Consider the following 14,655-nt stretch of genomic DNA (forward strand, 5'->3'; position numbering starts at 1 on the left):
AAAACTATGTAACTTTTTACCTTAGTGGGGGGGAAACCCCAGTGCAAAGCAAAAAATAACTAACTCAAAACATATATTTTGTCCATTAAGACTCTGACTTGGCGTATTTGAACACTGACTCATCAAGAAAGTATTGCATAGGTCTGTGGGTTTGTGCATGTGTGAATCGGGATTAGTTAGTACAAAAATTGTGAACTGATGGCTTTAGACACCAACACAACCCCCCACCCACTGACTGCAAAGAGCCCTACCATTTTTAATTCATTTATTTTTTAAATGGTTTAAGTTGTAAATAAAACTTGCCTACTTGGTATCTCATCTTGAGTCTTTTCTAATACTTGGGCAACAGTAAGTATTTGAAGCAGGGGTGGCTAGCCTGTCTCTGCTCCATATGCTGCTGGATTGCAACTCGCATTAGTCCTGAGCACTGACCATGCTGGGTGGCGATGGCGGGAGCTTCAGTCCAGCAGATATGGAGGGCCATCCCTTATTTAACGTACTGAGCCAATAACTCTATATTCCCTGGCTAATAAAACTTGTTTCCCCATGGTTCAGGAGCCCTGCCCAATTAAGTTAAGGTAAAGGTAAAGGGACCCCTGACCATTAGGTCCAGTCGTGGCCGACTCTGGGGTTGCGGCTTTATTGGCCGAGGGAGCCGGCATACAGCTTCCGGGTCATGTGGCCAGCATGACTAAGCCGCTTCTGGTGAACCAGAGCAGCGCATGGAAACGCTGTTTACCTTCCCACCGGAGCGGTACCTATTTATCTACTTGCACTTTGACGTGCTTTCGAACTGCTAGGTTGGCAGGAGCAGGGACTGAGCAACGGGAGCTCACCCCGTCGTGGGGACTCGAACCGCCGATCTTCTGATTGGCAAGCCCTAGGCTCTGTGGTTTAACCCACAGCGCCACCCGCGTCCCCAAGCGCCACCTGCGTCCCCTTCCCTCTTATTTGTGTTCCCTTAAAGAAGTCCTAAGCACGTTCTTTCTTAAAATATTCCATGTTCTAATCAAGGATAAAATTTCAAAGAATCCTGTTTCAATATAGATTGTGGTCATATAATGCTAGTCCTTGGAATCATAATACAGTGGTACCTCGGGTTAAGTACAAAATTCGTTCCGGAGGTCCATTCTTAACCTGAAACTGTTCTTAACCTGAAACACCACTTTAGCTAATGGGGCCTCCTGCTGCTGCCGCGCCACTGGAGCACGATTTGTGTTCTCATCCTGAAGCAAAGTTCTTAACCTGAGGTACTATTTCTAGGTTAGCGGAGTCTGTAACCTGAAGCGTATGTAACCTGAAGCGTATGTAACCTGAGGTACCACTGTACATGTACTTTAATATTCTATCTTTTACTGTAATTTGGGACATCACCTTCTTCTGATCAGTTTACTGGGGTATTCAGATGAGAGTTTCGTTATGAACTGTTTACCCTACAAGGTCCTATATATTACTGAGCAAATGGCTTTTTTAATTATTGCTATGTGTATTGAGCTCAATTTCTTTGGATAAACTGCAGGGTCCCCTTGCCTACTTTGTTGTTGTTTATTTGCATTATGTGTTCCAATCTGAATAGATTGTAAGACCGTGATAAAGATATTTCATTCATTTAGAAAATATTCCATACTTTATTGTACATGTCACATGTCTTGTTTATAACTCTCATGTGCATACATGTGTGCAATGCTGTGCATGACTACATTCGGTCCTAATTAATGCTTGATGGCAGTAACTTTATTTGTGCAACACATTTCCAACACCCATACCAACGAAAACTCAATATATCTCGATGGAGGGTGTAACTGAGAAACAATATATATATAGAGAGAGAGAGAAAATAAAAAGAATAAATCAACATATCAGCCATCTAGACAGGAAGCAGAATTCACTGATTGAAAAATCACAATGAAACAAAGACTAACACTGATTTAAATCAAGTTTCCTATTATTATTGTTTACTGAATTTATATACCACCCTATACCCGGAGGTCTCAGGGCGTTTCCTATAGGGTGGTATTCACTGTGAGTAGAAGCCATTCACAAGAACTACCACATGAGCTTTGCCCCCTTTCCCCATGCTCCCTGAAATTGGCTCAAGGGGGTGGGGGTTGGAGAACCCCCAGAACACTGTTGGGAGGGGGTGGGAAGGACAGGGAGACTGTTTCATCTGGCAAGCTCAGTGGTAAAGTCTGCTTTTGATGTGGTTTTACTCCACTTCAGGGGCCAGCAAATTTTTTCAGCAGGGGGCCGGTCCACTGTCTCACAGACCTTCTGGGGGGCCCGGACTATATCTATCTATCTATATCTACATATCTACATATACATATATATATATATATATATATATATATATATATATATATATATGGGGGAATGAGCAAATTCCTATTCCCCACAGGTAACCCAGAGATGCATTTTAAATAAAAGCACACATTCTACACATGTAAAAACACCAGGCAGGCCGCACAAATAACCCAGAGATGTATTTTAAATAAAAGGACACTTACTACTCATGTAAAAACCTGCTGTTTCCCGGACCGTCCGCGGGCTGGATTTAGAAGGCGATTGGGCTGGATCTGGCCCCTGGGCCTTAGTTTGCCTACCCATGGTCCACTTGATGGAGTTTAGAGTACTCTAGGAATAATCACTGTCACTTGAAGTCCAGGTGATCTCAATGGCTAGCAGTGCCTACATCTGCTTTGGTTGGTGGGTCACCTATGGTCCTTTCTGAACACAGATAGCCTAGCTACACATCCATTATTTATTATTTATTTATTTCACAAATTTTAGGGAAGCTTTTAATATTTAATAGGTTATTGTATTTTAGTGTTCTGTTGGAAGCCGCCCAGAGTGGCTGGGGAAACCCAACCAGATGGGTGGGGTATAAATAATAATTATTTATTATTATTATTATTATTATTATTATTATTATTATTATTATTATTATTATCATCATACACCGCTTGATTGGAAGAAAGCTCTCTGTGGTTTACAAAAGCAGATTCTACTGAACTGCTTTCAACAGAAGTGTGCATATGTTTCAGTCACTATCATGTGCCACTTCAGTGCACAAACCACTTGTTAAAAATCAGCACACATAAGTGAATACAAGTCTTATTTTGGTTAACGTGCCCTTGGAAAACAGCCCTATTTCTTCAAATGGGTTTCTAAGCTTAGACTGCTAGATATATAAAGCACAGGGGATGTCAGCCAGAATCTTGACTAAGCTCTAAGAACAGCAAAGGGCTGATGAGTGTGAAAGCAAAGATTTCATGGAGGTAGAAAGCTCTAAATGTCATTGTTAAATTAGGGCTGCAGGCTTTAATTGATTAATTGGTGTCATCAATCAATGAAAGCCTTAAGCACACCTTAAAAATGTCCTCAGATTAATCAGTGAAGCTGAGAATAAAGATTATGGACTCTTCAAGGGCCTGCCATATTGCTGTCTTCCAGTACCAAATTTGATGAAAGAAAATAAATTAATTAAAAGCAGCCTTTTTCTTCAAGTCTGTATCCAAAGTAATCGGGAATATTATCCAATTAAGTGATTAAGTATTAAATATCACCTTTAATCCTAACAAGCTTTTGCGCAATACACTGCAAGTTTTCACCCTTAAGAGAAATCTCAATTTCTTCTAGAATCTTCAAAACAAACCTTAATTGAAAAAAATCTCAGTGTGTATACTCATTTAAATGTGATTCATTAATCAACTGGTTGGGAGCAAAGGCAAGAAAGCATTTAAAAGTTGTTTATGCAGCTGATATCCACATATTAAATATGAACACTTATCAGAACAAGAATATTGGAGCTTAACTCCAATCCTATGCACACTTACCTGTAATTAAGTATCACTGAATAGAGTGGGACTTACTTCTGAGTAAATATGCACAAAAATGTGCTCTGAAGATTCCACAAGGGAACAATAAGAAAGATTGAAATTTTACAAAGAAGAGTAGCAAACATTCCAGAGAGCAGAGAGAGCCGGCTAGGCTTTGGAACGAGTGGCAAATTTAAACTGAATTTATCATTTTTACTATTCTAAAATTGCCGTCACAAAAACTGAATGGCATGTGATTAATAGAACTCAGGTCACTAAGAAGCTTTTCGAGACCATATAGTTGGAATAAAGACAGAGGAGTTAAGGTTATTTTGGTAGTTAATTTTAGACAGATAAAGAATCAAGTATATAGAATTTTAAGGATCATTAATAAACATGCACATCTTAATGGCAATTCCATTCTGACTGGAATCTGAAGACATGCATGAGAGCCAAAGAAGCTGTATTAACTCACATTTCACATTGGGGTGAGATAATTAACTCCTTGGGTTTGGGGGGCTATGACATCTAGAGATTTTCCTGAGCCAAATAATTTGAGCAAATGTGGTGCCAAACTCTGGCACGTTAAAGATTGACAAAATATGGCTTGCTTATGCATGACCAGTCTCGAGATCACTCTGAATAGATGCTTAGATGACAAACAGTCAAAGATTGCTGCTGCTCACAATGTCACTATGAAATGTTGCAGCCTGTCCTTTCTGCAGTTATGTTACAAACATCCCTGAAAAAAACACTAGTTACTGGAAGAAGTTGTTTCAGTTTATCATAGCATTGTTTCAGCAAGTCCCCCGGTATTCTAAAATATGAACCAAAAACAAAGCTGTAACTGTTTCCAGATTAAAACATTTTCTTCCTCTGTGATATACCGAAAGCTGCTAAGCTTTGAAAAGCCACAGACCCACGGAAAAAGAAGATTACAAATAACTGGGAATAAACACAAACAGTGTCCTTATACAATGAGGGATGTGATCTAAAATGCATGTGACTTTAAAAAAACCGAGGCTTTAAAATAAAAGCCAGGAGAATATTTTTCTTCTCAACCTTTGTATGAAGTTTTGTACAGACACCCTGGTTTATTGGTCCCCTGAAAAAGTGGCATGACCTGCAACAAGTAATACAAATTCTACACTGCTCGGTCAGATGGTTGTATCCTGTTCTGTGCACCTGAGTAAACAATTATCCTGTGCATGGACACACACACACACAGGTGCACACACGTACGTACGCTGCAATTCTTGGTTCAAAGCTACAGTGAAATATGAGTGAATAAAATAAGCCTCCTGGCCTGACCAAAGTTGACTCCTAGAGGATTTCTGTTTTTGTAAAGTCGGTCTTGCTCCCCCTATCTATGTACTGATTTCCTCACGGCAGTCGGAAAGATTACCCACCCCACTGATCGCTTTATTACCTTGTAATGGCTGTTTATTTGCTTTACCGCAGTAGTAACATGCAGTGATGAAGCTTTTCACAGCTGAGCAAACTCACCGTATTCATTACGAAGGTGGTCTGGAATGTAGGGCTCATAGCCCTCCTTTTCAGGCACGTCGACAAACTCATCCTCCTCGTCACTGTCATCTGTTGCTTTCGTCTATGAAGAAAAGTCAAAAGCACTGAAGAAACACGGAAAACACCCAGCGGACACCCCATGTGAACATCCCTCACATAACAGCTTCAGCTACAACAGGCACCTCTGAAGATCTGCCATCCGCTTTTATTTTCAGCGTTAACCAGAACACTATTTGGAACATACAAAGCACTGTTAAAAACAACATCTCAAGTACAGTATTTACTGCCTTCTCCTGGAAGGGGATGAAATCTTCCATCCTACCTACGCATGAACTTTACTGCCGCTTCGTGTTTTGTCAGGAACTGGGTTTCCTCAATAAGCAATGTAACATAAACAAAGCCTGACGGTTTGGTCCAGTCGCGGACGACTCTGGGGTTGCGTGCTCATCTCGCTCTATAGGCCGAGGGAGCCGGCGTTTGTCCGCAGACAGCTTCCAGGTCATGTGGCCAGCATGACTAAGATGCTTCTGGTGAAACCAGAGTAGGCACGAAAACCCCGTTTACCTTCCCGCTGGAGCGGTACCTATTTATCTACTTGCACTTTGATGTGCTTTCGAACTGCTAGGTGGGCAGGAGCTGGGACCGAACAACGGGAGCTCACCCCGTTGCGGGGATTCAAACCACCGACCTTCTGATCGGCAAGCCCTAGGCTCTGTGGTTTAACCCACAGCACCACCCGCGTCCATCAAACAAAGCCTGAACCATCAATTTGATTGTGTGGGGCTTCGTGCACCTACCTTGCAAAAGCAGCCTTAGGAAACCATTTACAAGCAACATTTTACTCCCATGTATTCCCATTACATCTTTTAACTACAAAAAATTACTTAAGCACTGCACAAGAACGCATGCCTGCAAGGAGTTTCTGACTCTGAGATTTCATTTTTTAAAAGTCTGTCTATTGGCTTCCTAGAAATAAAGCGAGGAAGAAGCAGGTAAATTAGCTTGGCTGCTCCTGCCTTTCACTGATTTTAGCCAATGAGAGAAGTCAAAGTCGTGATTGACAAGTTAGCTGTTTCAGTATCAGGCGATAGGAAACCCCAATTTCTGAAGAGCTGCTGTTTCCCCCTCCTTTTTTGTGCAATTTCTATCTCGGTTTTTGGCACATGGAATCTCTGTAGTTTGCCCAAGCCCAGCACAGCTTTCATCCAGGAAAACGATGTACATTTGTAATTAATATCGTACAACTTTATTTATCCTAAAGGTTTTGGGTATCACTCCACAGAAAAGCAATATAATAAATGGGGAGAAAGTTTGGAGGTGGGAGAACAGGAAGTGATTTTGAGTATTCTGGGCAAGCAAAGTTTAAGAGTTTGGCTAAGTATAATCTGGACAGAGTTAGGCTTTGCCTCTTAACTTTGTACTGGGCTTCTAAGAAAAGTGATAAAATTGAGAAGTGTGTAGAAAACAGAGGGTTATTTCTAAAACATTTAAGGTTTTCATTACTGATTATGATTTTCTTGTGACTAATCTCTGGAAGCCTTTTCTGGCTGAAGAGTGGTATAAAAATGTTTTATTTTTCTGCTGGTTGTGTAGTATGCCCAAAATCTTGCTGCTTGAGCACAGTGGAGTTTGCTTGGGTTCTTGAGGCAATGAGATGTATTCACAGGTTCGTAAAAAATTGGACTCAAGAAACCAAAAACAATAAATCTTATTTAAAAAAAAAATAGGTGGGGCAGCGCTGGGAAAGTCTCCCTTTGAATATAAGAGCAACCTAACAGGATCAAGCCAAAGGTCCATCTGTTCTAACATCTTGCTTTGTACAATGGCAGCCAGAAGCACCAGGAAACCCTGTTATCTGTCTCTCCTACTTCAGCATACTCAGATAGACTGCCCCCAAACTGGAAATATAAAAGGTGCCCATCAATGGATATTTAGCAAATGTTGCTACATAGAACCTCAAGGTTCACAGGCAGTCTGCTACTGAATAAACTGAAGCTGTTGAGGCTAATGGCAGGAAAATGCACAGTGTAAAGAATTATTTTCTCTTAATCTACTGCTCCTTTTCACTGGAGGATCCAGAGTTCTAACACTGCAGAAATTAAGAAAACTTAAAGAGTACCATTAAAACATTTGGACAAGGTAGTGCTTAGAAAGATACCCAAAATGTAATCTCATATATACCCAAATCTGTGCCATGCAAACCTTTGTATGTTTACTCAGAATTCAGTCCCACCAAGTTCAATGTGGGAGTTTGCTTCATAGTACAGTGGTACCTCTGGTTGCGGATGGGATCCGTTCCGGAGCTCCGGTCAGATCCTGAGGTTTCCACAACCAGAGGTGCCTGTTCTGCGCATGCACGCTGCGCGTAGAGCGCTTCTGCGCTTGCGGCGAAACCCAGAAAAATACTTCTCGGTTTGCCGTTTTTGCAACCCGAAGTTTACGTTACCCGAGCGAAACGTAAGCCGGGATGCTATTGTAATTGTGTTTGGAACGTACGGTTGAATCTGGATAGTTTGAAGGATATCAAAACAAATTCAGCACAATCAATGGATCAATACAAGTTAACAGTTTTGTATACACTTTGGTTCAAGCTCCACTAATACTTGATTAACAAAAACCTAGAGCTGCCCCCAAATTTTCCCCTCCTTTCATCCTAGCAGCCAGGAGGCATCTTTCCTGTGGTGGGTTCACCTGATATCAGGTACTCCCTACAACTTATTTTCTGCAAACTATTACATAAATTAAAAAATTAAAACATTGTCCAGTAGCACCTTAGAGACCAACTAAATTTGTTCTGGGTATAAGCTTTCGTGTGCATGCACACTTCTTCAGATACTCTCTTATTACACAATAAGTGCAAATACAAAATGTGAAAGCTTTCCAAAAAGGCACAGGCATGTCTCCTCATTAGTCCAGTCACTCATTAAGAATTTACTGTATAGTTAACTTAAAGTACAACTCTATACATTTTTACTCAAAAGTAAGTCCCTTTGTGTTTAATGGAGCTTACTCTCAGGTAAGTGGGTACAAGATTGCAGCCTTGACTTTCTTGTGAGGAAGAAGAAGAACTTAAATACTGGCAGTCCACCGCGTTTAATGTCATTTTATAACAGAGGGGTATAAAAACCAAAAGTTAACACACTAAATTAAATTATTATCATTAAAATAAAATATATTTTATAACATTTTAAAACCCTGTTATATAATTCAGTGATTTTGCTGCTGGGGCAGAAACTGGAAAGTGGCAGTAAGCTTTATTTTTTTACTGAGCTATTAAGGAAAATACTAACTGTATGTTTTTCCTTACTACTTTACCTGTAAAAGTAAGAAAGTAAAACGCAAATAAATAAAACTTAAGCAATTTTAAAAATGAAAGCAAGTCATTCTGCTTTCTACAGTCCCTCACCCCCAGTGGCAACAGGCCTAAAGTAACTCCTTAAGAATTTCCAACCACCATAGTACAGTCTTGCAGGAAGAATATATACAAGAGGCATACTGTACATTGATTAAACTGAATTGGGGGAAAACGTAGCTGATAGGTAAATCTTATATCCACTAGTTATCACTTTGTGAACTCACTGTGTCTCCCTGGGAAACATCCAGTGCAAAAATAGAAAGAAACATACAGTAGTGACTTTTAAGTCTCTAACCCAGAGAATTCTAAGCTATATGCAAGTTCAGGAATTATGCAATTTAAAAAATATATAAAACTAGGGGCAGCCTCCCATCCTCTGCCAAGTCCCCACCTCTCCCTTTACACTTCACCTAACTCCACATTCCAGTCAGGGACGACTGTGAGGTTGCGGTGCTCATCTCGCTTTACTGGCCGAGGGAGCTGGCGTTTGTCCACAGACAGTCTTCCCGGGACATGTGGCCAGCATGACTAAACCGCTTCTGGCGAAACCAGAGCAGCGCACGGAAACGCCGTTTACCTTCCCGCCGGAGCGATACCTATTTATCTACTTGCACTTTGACATGTTTTCGAACTGCTAGGTTGGCAGGAGCAGGGACCAAGCAACGGGAGCTGACCCCGTTGTGGGGATTCGAACCACCAACCTTCTGATCAGCAAGCCTTAGGCTCTGTGGTTTAGACCACAGCGCCACCCACGTCCCTTCCATATCTAATAAATGGTAGTAACTGATTGTGACTAGTCTCTCCTCTGCATAGACTGTGGTGCAGAGTTACTTTTTCAGACAGCTACCTGCCATATTCCAGCTGTCCAGCCTAGAAATGCATCTAATTGTGCATGCAGAGGCAGTGTTACTTACACACTTACACACACACACACACACACACACACACACACACACCTACCTTTCATTTCCTACACTGGATCAAGCCCCTGAGCTGCTGTGTTACTCATGAACCAACAACTACCCACACTTTTATAAAACATACTGTGTTTTTAGAGAGAGAGAGAGAGATGAAGATTTTTGGGAAGAGGATGTTTGGAGACTTTTATATAACAGTAACTTAAGACAAAAAGTAAGGCGTGGTTTAACACTAGATTCAGAAGGCGTTCTTTCCTGCTCTCTTTTAAACATTTTTTAACTTTTACCTGGTGATGAGAGAAAGGCCATTTACCTCTAACAGTTATCAAAGTTTCTCCTAGCTTAACTAATTATAGGATCGACATTAAACTCCAGTGCTGAGTACATTACTTTTTCCCAACTAGCTGAGAAGACTATATATTGAGAGGTAGCAGCTTCTGTCAAATAAATTAGAAAATAGAACTCTGAGGGGCATAATTACTAGGCAATTCTTTTATAGGGAAATGTTTTTTTGTTTTGTTTTTAGTGTATTTCATAGGAAAAGTTTTAACTCAGAAGTATAAAAACCCCCTTTCAAACCAAAAGCAAAAACAGTCAAATTCTCCTTTATTAAGGACCACTGACAAGCAAAGCATCCACGTATGACAGAATACAAATAATTCAAATTGTGTATGGTTATGGGGAATACAGCAAATGTCTTTTTTAAGGTTGCCTGTTCTGTAATTGGTGGGCAAATGTGAAAAAGTCAACACAACGTTTCTAAAGACGTTCCCAGATTTTATTTCACATGGACACACAGAGAAGCCAGGCTAAAGAGGCCTCAGTCAAATTCCTAGTGCAAGAACCTGATCGGAAACCAGAGGGGTCAACACTGCTGCACACTTGCAGGTTCCCAAACTTTGAGACCCTCGTAGAGCTCTGCTGAGAAGAGAAATAATAAGATGCAAAGTCACTTTGTTTAGGCACAATCCATGAGCAGTGCATTTAGGCACTATAGGAAGCATTAATCATAGGAAACTGTAATTTTTGTTATCAGTCCAACACTAATCAAAAGGGAAACCTGTCACTAGCACTGACCTGTGAAACGTCCCAATTATACTCTTTGGAAATGACAGGAGCACTTAACTTCCTCACTGAGTAAATGACGACAATCAATCACGTTTGAATAACAATGAGCCACGGAGCTGAAAATTATTTTTTGTATAGAATCTACCCAGGAATTTATGAAAGGTGAAAAGCAACCCAAGGTTTTAGGGCCATTATAGCTTTCAGCTAGTGCAGTGCATATCAAACACTAAACAGAATTTATGTGTTTTAATTTTCTAAAAGGTAGATGTGGACTTGGTGCTACAATGCATAACATATAATGCCAGGTTTTAAATATGAGGGTCATTTTCATAAAATATTATGCTTATTGTCTGCACCCTTGAATTCACTGAGGAATTTATTAAATTCATATTTCCTCTAAAAAATATTTAACTGCTTAGCTAACTATGAGAAATTAAGCCTCAGCTCGAAGATAGGAAAAGATTCGTTTTTGTATCCTTTTAAAACAAGTCACATTTTTCTTCATTTGTAAGTAAGCAAAGATAAGTGCTTAAAAGAGGCATGTAAAAGGAGGTAGTAATGAACAAAGCTACTTTACTATTTCAGTTTGCAGTATCGAGTTCCCTTTCTTTCCATAAAAATCTGCTTACTTGATGCAAAAACTTGTACTGTGTAGCCAGAAAAACCTTATGCCTAGGATTTCACCCCTAAACTGCAGGTTTGTGTGAACAAACACTCATAGGGCTTCAGTTTCCCTCTGCTAACTCACTGTACTTCAGCCAGCCCAGCGCTCCAGTTCTGACCCTCTCCAGCGAAAGCACACACTTGGCAGCCACCCTTGAGAGCCAGTAAATCCTTAGCAATAGTCCCTTAAAAAGACCCCCAAATCCATTAAGAAGCACTAAGCAATTAAGTAAGTAAAGCTCACACTCCAACCAACTAAGATGAATAAGCAGGATTTAGCTGGTGCATCCCTTGCAGTCCAACAAACATGGCTGAAGCTCATCCAATGCACATCAGAATCCACATCCAGCTGTCAATTCCGCCAATCCACACAGCATTCTTTTCAAGAGGAAGTGCACCCCCACCTTGAGGCAACTAGTTAACACATAAATGCCTTTTTAAGAGCAACTACAGTGGTACCTCGGGTTACAGACGCTTCAGGTTACAGACTCCGCTAACCCAGAAATAGTACCTCGGGTTAAGAGCTTTGCTTCAGGATGAGAACAGCGGCGGCGTGGGAGGCCCCATTAGCTAAAGTGGTGCTTCAGGTTAAGAACAGTTTCAGGTTAAGAATGGACCTCCAGAACGAATTAAGTTCTTAACCCGAGGTACTACTGTATTGTGGAGCACTGGGACAGTCACTTTAAAATGCCCCTTTTGTATATTTACTTTCAAATACAAACCAATAAAAATGATGGTTCAGGTGACACTCATTTAGTTTCAAACCATTATGCTTGCCAGTATAAGGTTCAATTTGGCCACTTGCAATTTTCAGCTTTTACAAACAACTGTGTGTGTGTGTGTGTGTGTGTGTGTGTGTGTGTGTGTGTGTGTGTACATACACACACATATCTCCTGGGTTTTGTCCTACTCCTAGAAAAACACAACTGTTTAAGGAATTATTTCCACTCCTTAAAACCACTATCCAGAATAAGGATGGAAAGCAAATCACAACTCATGTAGAGACTAAACTGGTTGTTCTCATCACATTACTGTGTGAACAAAACAAGCAGCGGGGATCCAACAAAGTAGTTCAGTTACTGCATGGACTTCTGGCTGTGCAACAGAACTCGCCCCGGGTCTGTTCTGGGGTTTTCCCCAACCTCCCAAATCAGATTTGGAGAGGGCCTGGTGGCAGGTGGTAGAAGAGAGAGAGAGAAATTTCCATGGCACAGTCAGAATTCCTTGCACTAACAGAACTGCTTCGTCGAATACAGCCCTTTATAATTTTTAGTGGAGAGCTATTTAAATATGAAGTACATTTCTCCTATATATTTAGCAACGTTTCTTTTCAAATATCCACAACCTAGCTCAAACCTTACTGTTTTCTGCTAATCAAGCTTCGGAGGTTTTTTAGCCCACCAACTTATTATTGTATCCTCCTTTGGAATCTTAATAATATTTCCCCAAATGTTAATATAATCTCATTATGTGTTCTTCCCACTGGATAACCAGGAACCTCCTACAATTATTTCCTGTGATCTTCCCGCACCATCCATGGCAGCTGGTGCTACTGGGGGACACGGCCAATGAGAGGTGGCAGGGCTGTGGCCAGGTTCTTCTGGTTTTCTCCCCATCCTCCTTTGCAAAGATACTGTGGACATAACATTGCAGTGTTGCAAACAGCAGTTAACTGAACTACATGGTTTTACTTTGCTTCAGAAGAGGGTCTCCGATGACACAATCTTCCAGTGTGGTTTCATGCCACAATAACTGCACATTGCTCAGAAGTAAGCCACACTGAATTCAATGGGGACCGCTCGTAAGTATGTAAAAGATTGCCGCCTGAATTGCTTAGTCTTAATGGCGCTACACAAGATGGTGAACAAGGGGCCTAATAAATTTCTAGACTTATGGGGGCAATATTATGCCCCTTCCCTAGCTTATTAACTTTTTCCATAATGTGAAATAAAATGGAGAGGTATTAAGTACACTAGAACCGGGAACACCACGGTTAAAATCAGCTATGCCCCCGAGCACAGCTGAAACCAACCACCGCCTGATGGCAAACAGTGTCTCTCTCCCTTCCTAGTTCTTCCTCTGAAAATAGCTCCCTCATGAACAGACTAGGGCTAGAGAGTGGAGCCTATGATCAATCTTTTGATCAATGTGCAGTGGCCATATTGCCAGAGACATAGCATTTCTATATTCACTTTTCTTTCTACTGCAAATAACTCTGCTTCTGGAGCTGACTCTGGAAAAAACTGTATTATACAAGCAAAAGCAATGGCCAAGAATTCACAGATCTGGTGAGGTGCATGTGTATATAACAAGAAGCTACAGCTAATTGTTCACTGCATCTGGGCTCATTAACATTTTGTTGCCAGATTTCTTGTTCTGCCTTTCTGAACACTTTTCATTCCTTTTCCCCCAGCCCGAGAAATCTCTTTCTTTCAGGTATGGCTATGTGGCAGGCTTGGTTTTCCTTCCTCTAACATGATGTAAGGCCTCCTCAGATAAGTGAACTCTAAACTTCATTTGTCTTTCAGCAGGCTTGATGACTATGCATTTAAAAACCCATTTTATCTTATAAACTAAAAATTAAATGTACTCAGCTGTGATGGTCATCATTGCATCTGCTATTTATATGCTAATACCCTCACTGGAAGATCTTGCAAATTATTCCACCTACCAATATTTCATGTGCATCTACTCACAGTCAACTAAATATTTTTTCCAAGAGGAGAGAGGATTTTTTTTTGCCAAGGAATTAATACTTACTGCAGTGGAACCAATTTATATGGGCAACTTTATGTGAATGCATTTTGAATTCAGCCATGATGTAAAATATAGTCAAGTCATCTTAAATGAAGGAAAACTACAATTTGTGTAACCAAATCACGTAGTGTTCATTAGCAGAGTATAAAAGCCTTTTGGAATGACTGACAATATAGGGCAAAACAAGGTACCTTACTGGAAATGAGATTTTTACAACTTCTACACCTGTTAAATCATAAATGTAAATGTCACATTAACCAATCTGTAAACAATTTGCTTTTCTCTTTCTTAAAACTGCAGTAAAACACTGGACTAGGAATTCACTGTGAATTCAGAATACTACTTACTGTATTTGTATGCTGCTTTTCTTGTACAAAATTAAAAGACTGCTCTCTTAAAGAGCTCTTTATCTGCATAGGCAACCCCCAATTTGCACCTGGGTTGCATTCCAGGTCATCGCGCACAATAGTGAAACACCCATATGCTGGTTCCACCTCCTTTTCCGGCCACTTCCAAGTTTCTGCAATGCACACGTGTGCAGTCATGCATC

The 14,655-nt window shown here is 40.6% G+C and overlaps 1 protein-coding gene and 1 long non-coding RNA gene across 4 annotated transcripts in view; both read right to left on the minus strand.

Moving 5' to 3' along the window:
• The window catches only part of LOC310763592, a 190,215-nt gene that overhangs the window by 26,820 nt on the left and 148,740 nt on the right, over positions 1-14,655 (minus strand). The window lies entirely within an intron of this gene.
• UVSSA (UV stimulated scaffold protein A) overlaps positions 1-14,655 on the minus strand; it is a 55,383-nt gene that overhangs the window by 26,013 nt on the left and 14,715 nt on the right. The window contains exon 7 of the mRNA XM_083615623.1: positions 5,325-5,427. Within this exon, the coding sequence (XP_083471749.1) occupies positions 5,325-5,427 (103 nt within the window). The remainder of the gene's footprint in view (positions 1-5,324; positions 5,428-14,655) is intronic.

The sequence above is a fragment of the Podarcis filfolensis genome, assembly GCF_964270895.1.
Source record: "Podarcis filfolensis genome assembly, chromosome: 5".
Taxonomy (NCBI): domain Eukaryota; kingdom Metazoa; phylum Chordata; class Lepidosauria; order Squamata; family Lacertidae; genus Podarcis; species Podarcis filfolensis.